This window comes from Tauraco erythrolophus, chromosome W (genome assembly GCF_009769465.1).
Source record: "Tauraco erythrolophus isolate bTauEry1 chromosome W, bTauEry1.pri, whole genome shotgun sequence".
NCBI classification, from domain to species: domain Eukaryota; kingdom Metazoa; phylum Chordata; class Aves; order Musophagiformes; family Musophagidae; genus Tauraco; species Tauraco erythrolophus.
This window is the reverse complement of record NC_141497.1, coordinates 24672786-24692125: the sequence shown is the minus strand read 5'-3', so window position 1 is coordinate 24692125 and position 19340 is coordinate 24672786. Positions and strand designations below refer to the sequence as shown.

The window sequence follows — 19340 nt, the reverse complement described above, 5'->3', positions numbered from 1 at the left end:
TGAGAGGATAACCACCAGATCTCTAAAAATGAGCGAGCTGCGAGATATTCGAAAAGATTATGGCCGCCTTAAAGGTGAGCCCATTGTCTCTTGGTTGCTCAGATGCTGGGACATGGGAGCCAATAGTCTGGAGTTAGATGGTAGTGAAGCTAGGCAGCTGGGAGCCCTTGCCATGGATGGAGGCATTGATAAAGCAATTGGAAGGCAGACACAAGTCCGCAGCCTCTGGAGACGACTCCTGGCAGCCATAAAGGAAAGGTACCCCTACAAGGACGAGGTGCCATGTAATGTAAGCAAGTGGACTAACATAGAAAAAGCTATTCAGTATCTGAGAGAACTGGCTGTGCGAGAGTTGATTTATCTTGACTCGAGAAGCGGACCAAGACTCGAAGATCCAGATGACATCCGGTGCACACGACCAATGTGGCAGAAGATTATACGGAGTGCGCCAGCAGCATATTCCACCTCATTGGCAATAATGGACTTCGGGGACGATGAAGCACCACTATCCGTAGGTAATCTGGTCACCTACCTCCGACGATATGATGATGACACTTCTATACGAACCTGTGTTGCGGCTGTGGAAAAGCTGTCTGAAGAGGTCCGAGAATTAGAGAAAAAGTAGATTTCCCACCACCCGAACGTTCTAGAATTTCAGCTGTCAGAACCAGGCGTTACCCTCCTCGAGAGAGACAAGAGAGACGGTACAGATCACGGGGTGAGCTATGGTTCTACCTCCGTGATCATGGAGAAGACATGAGAAGGTGGGATGGAAAACCCACCTCCGCTTTAGAGGCCAGGGTACGCCAGTTGGGAGGAAGAACCAACAGGAATAGAACTTTCTCCAATTCCTCCAGGACAGCTGTTGCCCCAGTCTACAGTGAGCAGTCCACTAGGCAAAATGGGAGGGCTGATCCTCCTAGCCATCCTGACTCCAATCCTGCTGATTCCTCTGATGAATATGATAACAGGCATTAGAGGGGCCCTGCCTCCAGCCAGGTGGAGGAGAGGGATAATCGAGTTTACTGGACTGTGTGGATTCGGTGGCCTGGCACATCATACCCTAGAAAGTATAAGGCTTTAGTGGATACTGGTGCCCAATGCACTTTGATACCATCGAACTTCAGAGGGGCAGAATCCATCTGTATTTCTGGAGTGACAGGGGGGTCTCAACAACTGACTGTGTTAGAGGCTGAAGTGAGCCTAACTGGAGAGCGGTGGCAAAAACACCCTATTGTAACTGGCCCAGAAGCCCCGTGCATCCTTGGCATAGATTATCTTAAGAGAGGGTATTTCAAAGACCCAAAAGGGTATCGTTGGCTTTTGGCATAGCTGCAGTAGAGACAGAAGAAGGCAGGCAGCTGTCTACTTTGCCTGGTCTCTCAACGGACCCTTCTGCTGTGGGGTTACTGAGGGTCGAAGAACAGCAGGTGCCAATTGCTAATACAACAGTGCACCGACGGCAATATCGTACCAACCGAGACTCTCTAATTCCTATCCATAAGTTGATTCGTCAACTGGAGAGTCAAGGAGTCATCACAAAGACCCGCTCCCCTTTTAACAGCCCTATATGGCCTGTACGTAAGTCCAATGGCGAGTGGAGGCTGACGGTAGACTATCGTGGCTTGAATGAAGTTACACCACCATTGAGTGCTGCCGTGCCAGATATGCTGGAACTTCAGTATGAACTGGAGTCAAAGGCAGCCAGGTGGTACGCTACAATTGATATCGCTAATGCGTTTTTCTCAATTCCTTTGGCACCGGAATGCAGGCCACAGTTTGCTTTCACTTGGAGGGGCATCCAGTATACCTGGAATCGACTGCCCCAGGGGTGGAAACACAGCCCCACTATCTGCCATGGACTGATCCAGGCCACACTGGAACAGGGTGATGCCCCAGAACATCTGCAATACATTGATGACATCATTGTATGGGGCAACACAGCAGAAGAAGTTTTTGAGAAAGGTGAAAAGATAATCCAAATCCTTCTGAAAGCAGGCTTTGCCATAAAACAGAGTAAAGTCAAGGGACCTGCCCAGGAGATTCAGTTTTGGGAATAAAATGGCAAGATGGGCGTCGTCAGATTCCGATGGACGTGATTAATAAAATAACAGCTATGTCCCCACCAACCAACAAAAAGGAAGCACAAGCTTTCTTAGGCATTGTGGGTTTCTGGCGAATGCATATTCCTGACTACAGCCAGATTGTAAAACCCCTCTACCAAATAACCCGAAAGAGGAATAATTTGAATGGGGCCCAGAGCAAAAACAAGCCTTTGAACAAATTAACAAGAAATAGTCCATGCGGTAGCCCTGGGACCAGTCCGGACAGGACAAGATGTCAGAAACGTGCTCTACACCGCAGCCGGGGAGAATGGTCCCACCTGGAGTCTCTGGCAAAAAGCGCCAGGGGAGACGCGAGGTCGACCTCTTGGGTTTTGGAGTCGAGGATACAAAGGATCCGAAACCAACTATACTCCAACTGAAAAAGAGATATTGGCAGCATATGAAGGAGTCCGAGCTGCTTCTGAAGTGATTGGTACAGAAGCACAGTTGCTCCTGGCACCCCGATTGCCAGTGCTCGGCTGGATGTTCAAAGGGAGCGTCCCGTCTACACACCACGCAACTGATGCCACATGGAGCAAGTGGATCGCGCTGATCACACAAAGAGCTCGGATAGGAAACCTCAATCGCCCAGGAATTTTGGAAGTGATCACTAACTGGGCTGAAGGTAAAGACTTTGGAATGTCACCAGAGGAGGAGGAGGTGACACGTGCTGAGGAGGCTCCACCTTATAATGAAACTATCAGACAATGAGAAGAAATACGCTCTGTTTACCGACGGGTCCTGTCGCCTTGTAGGAAAACATCGAAAATGGAAAGCTGCTGTATGGAGTCCTACTCGACGGGTCGCAGAAGCTACCGAAGGAGAAGGTGAATCAAGCCAGTTCACAGAGGTGAAAGCCATCCAACTGGCTTTAGACATCGCGGAACGAGAAAAGTGGCCAATGCTCTATCTCTATACCGACTCTTGATGGTAGCGAATGCCCTGTGGGGATGGCTACGGCAATGGAAGCAGAGCAGCTGGCAACGCAGAGGTAAACCCATCTGGGCTGCCCCGTTGTGGAAAGACATTGCTGCTCGAGTAGAGAAGCTGATTGTGAAAGTACGACATGTAGATGCCCATGTACCCAAGAGTCGGGCCACAGAAGAACATCAAAACAATCAACAGGTGGATCAGGCCGCCAAGATTAAAGTGGCTCAGGTGGATCTGGACTGGCAACATAAAGGTGAAAAATTTCTAGCTCGTTGGGCCCATGATGCCTCAGGCCATCAAGGAAGGGACGCCACATACAAATGGGCTCGTGATCGAGGGGTGGACCTAACTATGGACACCATTGCAGAGGTGATCCATGAATGTGAAACGTGTGCTGCAATCAAGCAAGCCAAGCGGTTGAAAACCTCTTTGGTACGGAGGGCGTTGGTTGAAATATCAATATGGAGAGGCTTGGCAAATTGATTATATCACACTTCCACAAACTCGCAGTGGCAAGCGTTACGTGCTTACAATGGTGGAAGCGACCACTGGATGGCTGGAAACCTATGCTGTGCCCCATGCCACCGCCCGGAACACGATCTTGGGCCTTGAAAAGCAAGTCTTGTGGCGACATGGCACCCCAGAAAGAATTGAGTCGGACAACGGGACTCATTTCCGTAACAATCTTATAGACACCTGGGCCAAAGAGCATGGCATCGAGTGGGTATATCACATCCCCTATCATGCACCAGCTTCTGGGAAGATTGAACGATATAATGGATTGCTAAAAACCACACTGAAAGCAATGGGTGGTGGGAACCTTTAAACATTGGGATACGCATTTAGCAAAAGCCACCTGGTTAGTCAACACTAGAGGATCTGCAAATCGAGCTGGTCCTGCGCAATCAGAACTTCTACGTACTGTAGAAGGAGATAAAGTCCCTGTAGTACACATGAGAAATATACTCGGGAAGACAGTTGGGTTATTCCTGCCTCGGGTAAAGGTAAACCCATTCGTGGGATTGCTTTTGCTCAGGGACCTGGGTGCACTTGGTGGGTGAGGCAAAAGGACGGGGAAGTCCAATGTGTACCTCAAGGGGATTTGATGTTGGGTGAAAATAGATGATAAAATTATTGAATTGTGTGCACATTGTACTAATGTCATTATATTAAGAATCATCCAGGTTAATGAAGAATGAACTTCGTCAGAATCAGAACCGATTCCAAACACCCAGCAACTTCCTTGAGATCAACATCTTCAACCTGCAGACAGCGGCTGGATACACCAACTACGAGCTCCAGGCGCCCACACGCAACAAAGACTACATGTCATCCGTTCTACCGACTGAGCGAATTCCACGTCATCTTTCCTGCCCTGAGAGACTACTACAACAGATGAAGACACATTTAGGAGGGATGACCCATGGCTAAGGGAATAGTATATATGTAAGGTTTGAGCATGACGTGCATGGTATGGAATAAGGGGTGGATACTGTCCTAGTTTTAGCTGGGACAGAGGGGTTTGGTTTTTTTTAACAGCTAGAAAAGCTCCATGTTTTGGTTTTACTCAGAGGCTCACTCTGAGAAGAACACTGATAACAAGCTGCCAAGGACTTTTCAGTGTGCCGGAGTGCAGAAGCACGGCGGGATAAGGGGGAGCATAGATGGGACAAGGGGGACACGATTCCCCTTGTGATTTGTGTGGAACTTAAGACTGAGGGCCAAACTGGCCAATTAGTATTCCATATCATGCAGCGTCATGCCCAGTATAAAAGCGAGGGTCAGATGGGAAGAGGGGCTTTTGCGCTTTGGCTTTTGCGCTTTTGCTCTTTTTGCACTTTTGCTCTTTTGCGCTTGCTGCGCTGTTGCTCTGCTGTTTTTTTTTTCTTTCTCTCTCTCTCTCTTTCTCTCCCTCTCTGCCCCTCTCTATTTCGGGGCCTCGCGTTCGTCCGGGATTTGCAGTTTTCGGGACGAGACGGGCTTCGCATACGAGGGGTGGTGAGCACCTACATTGTATTAAATCATCTGTATTAATCACTCTTATCTCAACCCACGGGTTTCACGTTTATCCTTTATTCTCTCCCTCATTCCTGGGGGTGGGGGAGGGGGAGTGACCGGCTGTGTGTGGGGCGGTTCAACATAACCCACGACAATGGGAAACTTAAGTTAGTGGTATAACCTGGGGAACTAGCTCTGTACGTAACATTAGTAAGGCTAATTGGAAGTGTAACAATCTCCTGACTAAAAGTCAAACAGCCTTTTTAAATCCTACCATAACTATTGAGTCGTGTAAAAATTGCAAAGATGTCATACCTTCTCCAGGATACACTGTGTGGGCAACGACAGATGGGTTTTGGACCACATGATTAAAACTACGTTCAATTACTAGACAAGTGACACTGGGGTTGTTAACGTGGGGTTCCCCAACATGGAAGAAAAGTTCAATTGAAGCAAAATATTGGGGAAGAGTGAAAAGAGATATTGGCCATGTTGAAGATACATGGACAGGTCCAACAGCAGCTGTAGAGTTTGGATGGAGAATTCAGAGTTTTCTGATGCCAGGTTTGATGGCATTAGAAAATAGAATGCTCCTAGAAAAATCTAACCTGGCAAGTAGAAACCCTATCAAAGGCCACTGAGAAAGGATTCCAACAGATTAATAAGAAATTAAAAGAAAATACTAAGATGGCATTACAAAATTAATTGGCTTTAGATTTACTATTAGAAAAGGAACAGGGGCTGTGTGGCTACCTCTTTGCCTCAGTCTTCACTGGCAAGAGCTCCAGCTGCGTATCCCAAGTCCCAGAAGGCAAAGGCAGGGACTGGGAGAATGAAGAACAACCCACTGTAGGAGAAGATCAGGTTCGAGACCATCTAAAGAACCTGAAGGTGGACAAGTCCATGGGACCTGATGAGGTGCATCTGTGGGTCTTGAGGGAACTGGCAGATGAAGTTGTTAAACCACTATCCATCATATCTCAGAAGTCGTGGCAGTCTGGTTGTTGTGGGTTAGGCCGCTCCGGCAACCAAACCACCCCCCCCACAGTCGTTGACTCACCCTCCCCCAGTCCCAGGGATGAGGGAGAGAATTAAAGGATAAATGGGATACCCGTGGGTTGAGATAAGAACAATTTAATACAGATGATTTAATACACAGTGTAGATGCTCACCACCCCCTCGTATGCGAAGCCCGTCTCGTCCCGAAGCTGCAATCCCAGACGAATGCGAGGCCCTGAAATAGAGAGGGGCAGAGAGAGAGAGATAGTACTCCAAGAGTGGGAGTACGGAGAGAGAGGGGGAAAAAAGGCAATAGAGCAAAAGTGCAGCAAGCGCAAAAGAGCAAAAGCGGCGAAAAAGCCAAAGCGCAAAAGCCCTTCTTTCCGGCTGTCCCTCACTTTTATACTGGGCATGACGCTGCACGATATGGAATACTAATTGGCCAGTTCGGCCCTCAATCTTAAGTTCCACCACAAATCACAAGGGGAATCGTGTCCTCCTTGTCCCGGCTATGCTCCCCCTTTATCCCGTCGTGCTTCTGCACTCCGGCACACTGAAAAGTCCTTGGAGTTTCACGTCCAACCACAAACATCAGCTTGCTATCAACATTCTTCTCGGAGCGAGCCTCTGAGTAAAACCGAAACACGGAGCTCTTCTAGCTGCTGAAAAGAAGAGCTAATTCTGTCCCAGCTAAAACCAGGACACTGGTGAAATTCTCAATGACTGGAAAAGGGGAAACATAGACCCCATCTTTAAAAGGGAAAAAAAAGAAGACCCAGGGAACTACAGGCCAGTCAGTCTCGCCTCTGTTCCCGGCAAGATCATGGAGCAGATCCTCCTGGCGACTATGCTAAGGCACATGGAAAATAAGGGGGTGATTGGTGACAGCCAACATAGTTTCACTAAGGGCAAATCGTGCCTGACAAATTTAGTGGCCCTCTATGATGGGGTTGATGGGTAGGGGAAGAGCAACTGACATGGTCTACCTGGACTTGTCCAAAGCATTTGATACTGTCCCACACGACATCCTTGTCTCTAAACTGGAAAGACATGGTTTTGATGGATGGACCACTCGGTGGATAAGGAATTACCTGGACGGTTGCACTCAAAGAGTTGTGGTCCAGAGGAGGGCCACAAAGATGATCCGAGGGCTGGAGCACCTCTGCTATGAAGACAGGCTGAGAGAGTTGGGGCTGTTCAGTCTGGAGAAGAGAAGGCTCTGGGGTGATCTTATAGCAGCTTTCCAGTACCTAAAGGGGGCCTACAGGAAAGCTGGAGAGGGGACTTTTTACAAGGGCATGTAGTGATAGGACAAGGGGCAATGGATTCAAACTGAAAGAGGGGAGATTTCGATTAGATATAAGGAAGAAATTTTTACATTGAGGGTGGTGAGGCACTGGAACAGGTTGCTCAGAGAAGTTGTGGATGCCCCATGCCTGGAAGTGTTCAAGGCCAGATTGGATGAGGCTTTGGGCAACCTGGTGTAGTGGAGGGTATCCCTGCCCATGGCAGGGGGGTTAGAACTAGATTATCTTTAAGGTCCCTTCCAACCCTAACCATTGTATGATTCTATGATCTTATAGCATTATTCCAGTACCTAAAGGAGGCCTACAAGAAATCTGGAGAGGGACTTTTTGCAAGGGCGTGTAGTGATAGGACAAGGGGCAATGGATTTAAACTGAAGGAGGGGAGATTTAGATTGTATATAAGAAATAAATTTTTCACTCAGATGGTGGTGAGGCACTGGAACAGGTTGCCCAGAGAAGTTGTAGATGCCCCATCCCTGGAAGTGTTCAAGGCCAGGTTGGATGAGGCTTTGGGCAACCTGGTGTAGTGGAGGGTTTCCCTGCCCATGACAGGGGGGTTGGAACTAGATGATCTTTGAGGTCCCTTCCAACCCTGACCATTCTATGATTCTATGATTCTATCATGAACATTGCTGCATACATATCCCAAACTTGACAGATGATTTAAAAGTGCAGCTCCAAAAGATGAAACAAGTAGCAGAGGACAGTAAAGCTATTAAGGCCTCAGCTGAAAGCAACTGGCTAAACAAAATCTTAAAAGGTACGGGGGGATGGTCATTAAAAGAGTGGCTGGCCACTCTGTTAGAAGGAATAATACTGCTACTCGTCGTAATCATGATCATTGTAATCAGCTCTGGGCATATGAGAAGAGTAATTGAAAAGAACATATGGAAATGAGATACATTAGAAGCATGAATACAATTTACTTTTGTTCGTTTAGAGAACTTCTGTTAGTTTAGAATCATGAATAATGCTTTTTTTAAGTTGTGAAGCATGAATAAGATTTTTAGTTTATAATAGTTGCTTAGCTTACTATAGATTGATAATGATAAGTTGTGTGAAAATGTTGTACAAAAGTCACAAAAGGTGAGACTCATCTAAAATTGATATTAGATAAATCTCAAAGGGGGGAATTGTTATCCAACAATGAAGGGGTTAAAACTTTTGTAAAAATTTCATGAAGTAGTTGGCGGTTTGCACATACCTAAAGAACATAACAAGATCAGCATCCTTGAAGCTGCCAGAAGTTAATAAAAGGGTGACTCTTTATCTAGAACTGTCTGCCCTTGGAGGGAACATCCCAGAAACTGCATAAACTTTGTTCTCATGTTTTTCTGAACTGTGAACATGCGCAGCAGTGACTTGGGGAAAAGGTAATTCCAGCAGTGGGAGATCGCGACCACTAAGTCATGGTGGACCCGGCGCCACAATAAAGTATTGCCTGCTTTCTAACACTGCAAACTGTGTTAGAGAATTTCTGTCCAGATTTTTGATGACACTAGGGGTTGGGAGCAAAGGGTACTGGTCACAGTGCCACATGCTGACAGAGAGAGGTCGAGAGGATGAGAGACTGAGAGAGAGTTAGAGAGATGCAGAAAGACATGAGGAGACTGAGAGAGTGAGAAATGGAGATGGACAGAGACAGAGATGGAGGGGCACTGAAGAGAGAGAGTGTACGTGACAGAGAAGGAGCCTGACAGAGACACCAAGAGCCATCAATGCAGAGAGAGATAAGAAGAAAGAGAGGCGCAATGAGACAGAGACTGACAAGGATAAACCTGCAGAGAGAGAGAGACTGACCCAGACTGGCGCAGAGAGAAGTAGGAGGGCCAAGAAAATGTGGAACAGAGAGAGGGGGGCACAGAGAGAGAAAGGTCAAAAGAGAGGGGGCAGTGACACACACAGGCACAGCACATAGACAGACAGACGGAGAGTGAGAGTCAAAGAGAGGTGGAGAGGGCAGTGGAACAGAAAGAGGTAGAGAGCGAGTCTGACAGAGATAGCATCAGTGAGAGATTGACACCGAGAGTGAGAGAGACACTGACCAAGACACAGGGAGGAGATGACAGAATGACAGAGGGACAGACAGACACAGAGTGAGAGAGGAGCAAGAACATCGTCGGGAGAGAGCAGGATGCTGACACTGTGTGAGAGAGATGCAGACACAGAGAGGGAGATCGACAGACAGTGAGAGGCACTGACACAGAGTGCATAGTGCAGGGAGGAGAGAGTGAGCATGGCACTGAGAGAGACAGAAAGGGAGATAAATTTGGAGGGCGTGGAAAGACAGTGAGAAGAGACACAGGGGAGAAAGAGAGGGGGAGAAAGAGGCGTGGAGAGACAGAGAGAGGGCACAAGCACAGAGAGAGAGAGAGCATGGAGAGGGCCCTAGGCAGAGCGTGAGTGAGGGATGCGGGTAGAGAGCCATCAGAAAGAGAGTGAGGTCTGTGTTTTAAGAGGGGGGGGTGACTGAGAGACCGTTGGGATGGAGGCGCAGACAGAGGGAGCGGAGAGAGAAAGATGGACTGATGCAGAGAGACCCTTACAAAGAGAGAGGAGTCAAGGAAGAGAGGCTGAGAGAGGGGGAGAGGCCCAAGGCAAGGGAGAGTTTCAGAGGTGAATATACAGAAACAAAGTAAGACCAACAATGAGAGCAAGCCTGACAGAGAGAAACCAACATGGGGAGGAAGAGGGACAACATGACACCATGCTATGTGGAGAAAGACAAAGAGAGACTGACACAGAGAGAGGGACAGAGAGACTAGATATGAGGAAGTAATTTTTTATGATGAGGGTGGTGAAACATTGGAATAGGTTGCCCAGAGAGGTGGTAGATGTCTCATCCCTGGAAACATTCAAGGTCAAGTTGGATGGGGCTCTGAACAATCTGATCTAGTTGAAGATGTCCCTGCTCATTGCAGGGGGGTTAGACTAGATGATCTTTAAAGGTCCCTTCCAACCCGAACTATTCTATGATTCTATGAGAGGTACCAACAGAGAAAGAGACAGAGAGAGACAGAGAGAGGGAGAATGTGGCCAAATGAGGGGGGCTGAGAGAGAGAGGAGAGAGAGTGACAGAGAGGGATATATAGAAAGAGGTGGAAGGACTGAGAGGTAGAAGGACTGGCAGAGAGCAGCCAGTACAGAGAGCGAGTGCTACAATGACAGAGTGAGAGAAAAACAGAGGGAGAGCTAGAGATTGACAGGCGGAGGGGGGAGGGGAGGGAGTTAGCTGGAGACAGAGACTGAGAGAGAGAGATTGTCACTGATAGATAGCCATAGAGATGACAAAACAGAGAAAGAGACAAACAGCAGCTTGAGAGAGAGGCTGACAGAATGCCAGGGAGGCAGAAAGAGAGAAGCGGAGACAGAAAGAGAGTGTCAGGGAGATAGAAGAAGGGAGCCAGCACTTGAGAGACTGGCAGAGAGAGAGAGAGACCAATAGAGAGAGCGCATCTGGCACTTAAAGTGCCACAGAGAGAGACCTAGAGAGATGGGGGAGAGGTGTCACAGAGATGGGGAGACACAGAGAAGGACACACCAACAAAGGAGAAGGGGGGCAACAAAAAGAGTGACAGGGGGAGGGGACACACCAGAGAGAGACAGGGAGGTTTTTTTATATATATATCTATGTACACACAGACACGACAGGAGACAGATTGACACAGAGGCAGAGAACATAGAGAGACAAAGTTGCAGAGAGAGAGATTGCCAAAGAGAGAGGGAGACGTGAGAGATGTAGAGAGGCACTGAGAGACAGACCAACACAGAGCGTATGGGAGGGGGAGAGACATAGTCAGAGACACGCTCAGAAAGAGAGACAGACATAGACAGTGAGAGAGATAAAAGGTAAAGGAAAGAATTGAGGAGAGGGAGACAGAGGAAGACAGGAACAGAGTGTGAGAGAGGCACAGAGAGGCAGAGTGAGACAGAGTAAGAGGTGCAGAGAGGCATAGACAGACACGCATTGTGAGGGGGGAGAGAGAGACACACACACATAGAGAGACATAGAGACCGAGACTGGCGCAGAGAGCGAGCTCCCAAAGGCAGCCAGCAGATGCAGCAGTTTGCACAGCAGTCTGGGTTCTGCTTTGGGAGCTTCTGGACCTTCTGGGAACAAGGTCCATGATCACTGGGGAATGCCTGGGAACCCTCTGAGAAACTTGAGAGTCAGGCAAGGATGAGGTAAGAGGAGCTACAACAGTCTGACTTGGACAGTATAAAAAATGACTACAGAGCTCTGGGGGTGGTAGTCAAAGGCATGGGGGCCCAGGTGGTGTTTCCCTCAATCCTGCCAGTGAAGGGAAAGATATATAATAATAATTGGCTGCACAACTGGTGTTGGTGCCAGGGTGTCGGGGGAGTTCCTGGCTGTCGGGGAGCTCCTGGCTACTACAATAGAAAGCACCTGTGCCTTGTTAGGACAGGTGCTGTGAGTCACGTTGGTCAGCCGGAAACCACGTGACTCATGGATGAATAAAGGTGGGGCACTCCCAAGAGGGAGTGGGGCAGTTCCCTCCTGGAGACTGGAGTGATAGGAGCCCCTGGAGAGCAGCATCCTGAAGCTCTCTGTTGGAAGCCTTTAGTTGTGACAAGGACCTTTGGAGTGAGTGTGACAAAGCCTTCTGATATACGAGGAAGATCACAACAACCTTCTGGGTTGTGATCCCCGAAGATTGAGACACCAGTAGTCCGCAACAATTGGTGACCCCGACGTGATTCGTCGGAACAGGAACCACTTGGGACTGCAGAACGAAGCTTGAGAGCGGCAGGAGCTGCGGACTGACCAGTTCTGACTTAGACACCTGGAACAAGGTGAGCCACTGGGAGTGAACATGGGTCAGAATTTTGTAAAGGAAAGCCAGACCTTCACCTTTCTCAAATCTGCAGGAATGGCTGCGGGGCTCAGTATAAGTAATGAGGATTTATATTACCTACTCAACTGGGCAGCGGGACATGAAGATCTAGTCAACCTCACCTTTACCTTTAACCTGGAACTTTGGAAAAGGTTGGGGGATAGTTACTCTATGAAGCTGTGGTTAAGCAAAAGGGCCGGACCGACCTGCTGCATACATGGGAGGCCCTAGATAATATAATTCAAAAGGGGTCAGCAGAAGAGGAGGAAGAGGAATCAACAGATTATGTATCTGCAAGCGAGGGGTATGAAGGGAACAACGAACTATCTGAAGAAGACTAACCCCAGACAGCGTGGACAGCGAGTTAGACGTATCCTCGCTGTTCACAGAGATCAATAAAGTTGCGGGGACTATGCAGGGACTCTACCCCACCCTGCAGGAAATAGTGGAGCGTCCCCCACCCTTTGCCCCAGCAACCCCCCCTTCCTCCTCAGGATGCGTTATGCCTACGGCTCCGCCATTGAGCAATTGGCCCCACCCTTGGCAACTTCATATCCCGCAGTATCTGGTTATCCGGCCCAGGTACATTTGGCGCAGCCAGCACTAGTGCGCCAGGCCGTGGCAATGCTCCAAGGAGTATCTCAGCAGCTAGCAGCTGTAGTGGAGATACTGCATCAGGCTATGACCCCCCCTGTAGCAAAGAAATCTCCAAAACAAGTGACAGCCCAGCTGAGGAGTTACCACCGAGGGAAAAGTCACTAGAATCTGTCTGTTTATTAAATCCAAACCCCTTGGGAACCCCTACAGTGACAGTTCAACGCCGTGACCCGGTCCGTTTTTGGAATGAAATAAAAATGAAAGCAATAGAGGCTGGGATTGGGACTTGGCTCAAGTCTTGGGGCTGCCAGTCAATAACGAAAATTATCCATGATGGAAATAGGGGAAAGGCCAAATGTATTCCCTGTGGAATTGACCCTCCGGTTCTAACCAGCCCAATCAATACCTGGGCTGGTCATGGAAAGTCGTACGAGACATACAAAAAGCGGTAGCACAGTATGGGCCAAACTCCCCAGCAGTAACACAATTATTACGATTACTAAACTTGGAAATATTGGTGCCGTATGACTTTCAACATCTAGCTCAGATTATGTTCCAGCCGGTACAACGCTCCATTTTTATGAGCACAGGGAGGCAGTTGGCTGACCGTCAGGCGCTACAAAATATACAGTTACCCCAAGGTGACCCATGTTATGCCGTAGGTGCAGATGTCCTGATGGGAACGGGTCAGGTATTTAGTAATCCGGCGGTACAGGCCCAATGGCATCCCCAAATTCTTGGGCAGATCAAACAAATAGGAATGCAGGCCCTCATGCGGACCATAGAAATGGCGAAACCCCAAGCGAGGTATTCTACAATTAAACAAGGAATCAAGGAGCCTTTCTTACAATTTGTAGAAAGATTGCAAGGGGCTATAGAAAAACAAGTTTATGACGGCAATCTACGGGCCCTGTTGACAAAAACAACTCGCAAGGGATAACGCCAATGCTGACTGCCGAAGAGCTATTGAAGTACTCCCAGGGGACCCCTCCCTAGAGGAGATGGTCATTGCATGTGCTAAGGTCGGGTCCGTGGAACATGAAATGACCGCGCTAGCCACCACCTTGATGGCCTCAGATAATAAGAAACTGAAGTGTTATAAGTGCGGGAGAATAGGTCATCTCGCAAAAAAACTGCAAATCCAATGGCCGGCCGAGGAGCAGCAGAAAGAGAAAGTATGCACAGATGTCTTATACTCCAGGCAAGCCCTTTGCGGGAACACTGCAACAACCGCAAACTAATCCGGAAAAGACCCCTGAAGGAATGTTGCGGCAGCCGCAGATTAAGCAGCCAGAACAACCAGGGTGGATGTATCCAACCTCATCAGAACAGTGGATATATCCACCACCGACGTGGTATGACAGGAAAACATAAGAACGACTCCCCTACGGTTTTGTTCCAAGGCATCTGACAAATGGCGATGAAAAATGGAACTGGAACATTAGAAAGCCCTAAATGCTATTAGGTATTTTTTCAAAAAAAGAAAGGGGGAATTGTTGGGGGAGTTCCTGGCTGTTGGGGGAGCTCCTGGCTACTACAATAGAAAGCACCTGTGCCTTGTTAGGACAGGTGCTGTGAGTCACGTTGGTCAGCCGGAAACCACGTGACTCATGGATGAATAAAGGTGGGGCACTCCCAAGAGGGAGTGGGGCAGTTCCCTCCTGGAGACTGGAGTGATAGGAGCCCCTGGAGAGCAGCATCTTGAAGCTCTCTGTTGGAAGCCTTTAGTTGTGACAAGGACCTTTGGAGTGAGTGTGACAAAGCCTTCTGATATACGAGGAAGATCACAACAACCTTCTGGATTGTGATCCCCGAAGATTGAGACACCAGTAGTCCGCAACACCAGGGCTCTGGGTTCTATGACCATGGGACTCTGTTTGCAGATCAGCATCTGCTTGGGAGAGATGAGATCCACCTCACTAAAAATGGCAAAGGTATTTTTGCCAACAGGATAGCTGACCTCATGAGGAGAGATTTAAACTAAGAATGACGAGGAAGAGAGATCTATCAGCAGTCCTGCAGGAGAATGATGGACAGCATTGCTGAGCAAAGAGCATGGGGTGATGTGACAGGAAGTGATTACAAAAATCAACAAAACGGGGCTTAAGCAGGGTCACCTCCATCATTTCCATGTAAGCAAGGAAGTGCCTACAAGGCTCAATTATGGAGAAATCCCCAAAACCCTTTCTGGGAAATCAGCATGCTGGGGTGCCTCTCTGAAGTGCCTGTACACTAATGCATGCAATATGGGGAATAAGGAGTCAGAGATGCATGTGCAGTTGCAGGGTTATGATCTTGTTGGGATCATGGAGACATGGTGGGATGGCTCCCATAACTGGAATGTTGCAATGGAGGGATACTTCAGATTTCAAAAAGTTGCTAAAAAGATCACAGGGATAAAACTGGAAATAAATTTAAACTGTGGGAGAACATTAATTGAAATTATGACAATATGACTTATTAAAGAAAGAAATTAAAATCACCCAATTGATTATGTCAAAAATGTCGTGGGTTAGGCTGACCCTCCCACACAGCCGGTCACTCCCCTCCCTCACCCCCAGGAATGAGGGAGAGAATTAAAGGAGGAAAGGGAAACCCGTGGGATAAGATAAGAACAATTTAATACAGATTATTTAATACACAGTGTAGATGCTCACCACCCCCTCGTATGCGAAGCCCGTCTCGTCCCGAAGCTGCAATCCCAGACGAACGCGAGGCCCTGAAATAGAGAGGGGCAGAGAGAGAGAGATTGTATTCCAAGAGTGGGAGTACTGAGAGAGAGAGAAAAAAAAAAAAAGGCAATACAGCAAAAGTGCAGCAAGTGCAAAAGAGCGAAAGCGGCGAAAGAGCCAAAGCGCAAAAGCCCTTCTTTCCGGCTGACCCTCACTTTTATACTGGGCATGACGCTGCACGATATGGAATACTAATTGGCCAGTTTGGCCCTCAATCTTAAGTTCCACCACAAATCACAAGGGGAATCGTGTCCCCCTTGTCCCAACTATGCTCCCCCCCTTATCCCGCCGTGCTTCTGCACTCCGGCACACAGAAAAGTCCTTGGAGTTTCACGTCCAACCACAAACATCAGCTTGCTATCAGCATTCTTCTCAGAGCGAGCCTCTGAGTAAAACCAAAACACGGAGCTCTTCTAGCTGCTAAAAAGAAGAGCTAACCCGGTCCCAGCTAAAACTGGGACAGTATCCACCCCTTATTCCATGCCATGCACGTCATGCTCAAACCTTACATATATACTATACCCTTAGCCATGGGTCATCCCTCCAAAATTGTCTTCATCTGTTATAGCAGTCTCTCAGGGCAGGAAAGATGACGTGGAATTCGCTCAGTCGGTAGAACAGATGACATGTAGTCTTTGTTGCGTGTGGCGTCTGGAGCTCGTAGTTGGTGTATCCAGCCGCCGTCTGCAGGTTGAATATGTTGATCTCGAAGAAGTTGCTGGGTGTTTGGAATCGGTTCTGATTCTGACGAAGTTCATTCTTCATTAACCTGGATGATTCTTAATATAATGACATTAGTACAATGTGACAACCATAGTGATGATGGTATGCAGGGACAGGGTTATTCAGCAATTAATATCACACAATTCAATTAATTTTATCATCTATTTTCACCCAACATCAAATCCCCTTGAAGTACACATCGGACTTCCCCGTCCTTCTGCATCACCCACCAAGTACACCCGGGTCCTTGAGCAAAAGCAATCCCACGAATGGGTTTACCTTTACCCGAGGCAGGAATAACCCAAACTGTCTTCCCGAGTATATTCCTCATGTGCACTACAGGGACTTTATCTCCTTCCACAGTACGTAGAAGTTCTGATTGGGCAGGACCAGCTCGATTGGCAGATCCTCTAGTGTTGACTAACCAGGTGGCTTTTGCTAAATGCGTATCCCAATGTTTGAAGGTTCCACTAACCATTGCTTTCAGTGTGGTTTTTAGCAGTCCGTTATATCGTTCAATCTTCCCAGAAGCTGGTGCATGACAGGGGATGTGATATGCCCACTCGATGTCATGCTCTGTGGCCCAGATGTCTATAAGATTGTTACGGAAATGAGTCCCGTTGTCTGACTCAATTCTTTCTGGGGTGCCATGCCGCCACAAGACTTGCTTTTCAAGGCCCAAGATAGTGTTCCGGGCGATGGCATGGGGCACAGCATAGGTTTCCAGCCATCCAGTGGTTGCTTCCACCATTGTGAGCACGTAATGCTTGCCACTGCGAGTTTGTGGAAGTGTGACATAATCAATTTGCCAAGCCTCTCCATACTGATATTTCAACCAACGCCCTCCATAACAAAGAGGTTTCAACCGCTTGGCTTGCTTGATTGCAGCACATGTTTCACATTCATGGATCACCTCTGCAATAGTGTCCATAGTTAGGTCCACCCCTCGATCGCGAGCCCATTTGCATGTGGCGTCCCTTCCTTGATGGCCTGAGGCATCATGGGCCCAACGAGCTAGAAATTTTTCACCTTTATGTTGCCAGTCCAGATCCACCTGAGCCACTTTAATCTTGGCGGCCTGGTCCACCTGTTGATTGTTTTGATGTTCTTCTGTGGCCCGACTCTTGGGTACATGGGCATCTACATGTCGTACTTTTACAACCAGCTTCTCTACTCGAGCAGCAATGTCTTTCCACAACGGGGCAGCCCAGATGGGTTTACCTCTGCGTTGCCAGCTGCTCTGCTTCCATTGCCATAGCCATCCCCACAGGGCATTTGCTACCATCCAAGAATCGGTATATGTCGGAGGACATCTAAGGGTTAACGGACAGGTGAACAATCCAGCCTTTCTTGATGACGTATGCTGGAATGCGGAAGAGCTGCAGAGACGTGGACAACCCCCGGATGCGGAACGGAAAATGGACACTGTAGTGACGCTGCTTCCTTCAGTACAACCAATCACACTAAGAGGCGGGCTATTTGCTTGCAAGGTTATAAAACACGCTGAATGTAAATAAAGAGAGGTTCACTTGTTTGATCACATTGATCGTGTCGGGTGTCCTCATTCTCCCGCAGGTATAGAGATAGAGCATTGGCCACTTTTCTCGTTCAGTGACGTCTAAAGCCAGTTGGATGGCTTTTACCTCTGCGAACTGACTTGATTCGCCTTCTCCTTCGGTAGCTTCTGCGACCCGTCGAGTAGGACTCCATACGGCAGCTTTCCATTTTCGATGTTTTCCTACAAGGCGACAGGATCTGTCAGTAAACAGAGTGTATTTCTTCTCATTGTCTGATAGTTCATTATAAGGTGGAGCCTCCTCAGCACGTGTCACCTCCTCCTCCTCTGGTGACATTCCAAAGTCTTTACCTTCAGTCCAGTTAGTAATCACTTCCAAAATTCCTGGGCGATTGAGGTTTCCTATCCGAGCTCTTTGTGTGATCAGTGCAATCCACTTGCTCCATGTGGCATCAGTTGCGTGGTGTGTAGACGGGACGCTCCCTTTGAACATCCAGCCGAGTACTGGCAATCGGGGTGCCAGGAGCAACTGTGCTTCCGTACCAATCACTTCAGAAGCAGCTCGGACTCCTTCATATGCTGCCAGCATCTCTTTTTCAGCTGGAGCATAGTTGGCTTCGGATCCTTTGTATCCTCGACTCCAAAACCCAAGAGGTCGACCTCGCGTCTCCCCTGGCACTTTTTGCCAGAGACTCCAGGTAGGACCTTTCTCCCCGGCTGCAGTGTAGAGCACGTTTTTGACATCTTGTCCTGTTCGGACTGGTCCCAGGGCTACCGCATGGACTATTTCTTGTTTAATTTGTTCAAAGGCTTGTTTTTGCTCTGGGCCCCATTCAAAATTATTCTTCTTTCGGGTTATTTGATAGAGGGGTTTTACAATCTGGCTGTAATCTGGAATATGCATTCACCAGAAACCCACAATGCCTAAGAAAGCTTGTGCTTCCTTTTTGTTGATTGGTGGGGACATAGCTGTTATTTTGTTAATCACGTCCATTGGAATCTGACGACGCCCATCTTGCCATTTTATTCCCAAAAACTGAATCTCCTGGGCAGGTCCCTTGACCTTACTCTGTTTTATGGCAAAGCCTGCTTTCAGAAGGATTTGGATTATCTTTTCACCTTTCTCAAAAACTTCTTCTGCTGTGTTGCCCCATACAAAGATGTCATCAATGTATTGCAAATGTTCTGGGGCTTCACCCTGTTCCAGTGTGGTCTGGATCAGTCCATGGCCAATAGTAGGGCTGTGTTTCCACCCCTGGGGCAGTCGATTCCAGGTATACTGGATGTCCCTCCAAGTGAAAGCAAACTGTGGCCTGCATTCCGGTGCCAAAGGAATTGAGAAAAACGCATTGGCGATATCAATTGTAGCGTACCACTTGGCTGCCTTTGACTCCAGTTCATACTGAAGTTCCAGCATATCTGGCACGGCAGCACTCAATGGTGGTGTAACTTCATTCAAGCCACGATAGTCTACTGTCAGCCTCCACTCGCCATTGGACTTACATACAGGCCATATAGGGCTGTTAAAAGGTGAGCGGGTCTTTGTGATGACTCCTTGACTCTCCAGTTGACGAATC

General features: G+C 48.1%; 1 protein-coding gene across 1 annotated transcript in view; it reads left to right on the top strand.

The window, feature by feature from the left end:
• Window positions 1-16239, top strand: part of LOC147526264 (E3 ubiquitin-protein ligase TRIM11-like) — a 346932-nt gene extending 330693 nt beyond the window's left edge. The window contains exon 3 of the mRNA XM_086630202.1: window positions 16093-16239. Coding sequence (XP_086486328.1) covers window positions 16093-16140 — 48 coding nt within the window. The 3' untranslated portion in view covers window positions 16141-16239. The remainder of the gene's footprint in view (window positions 1-16092) is intronic.
• Window positions 16240-19340: the final 3101 nt, after the last annotated feature.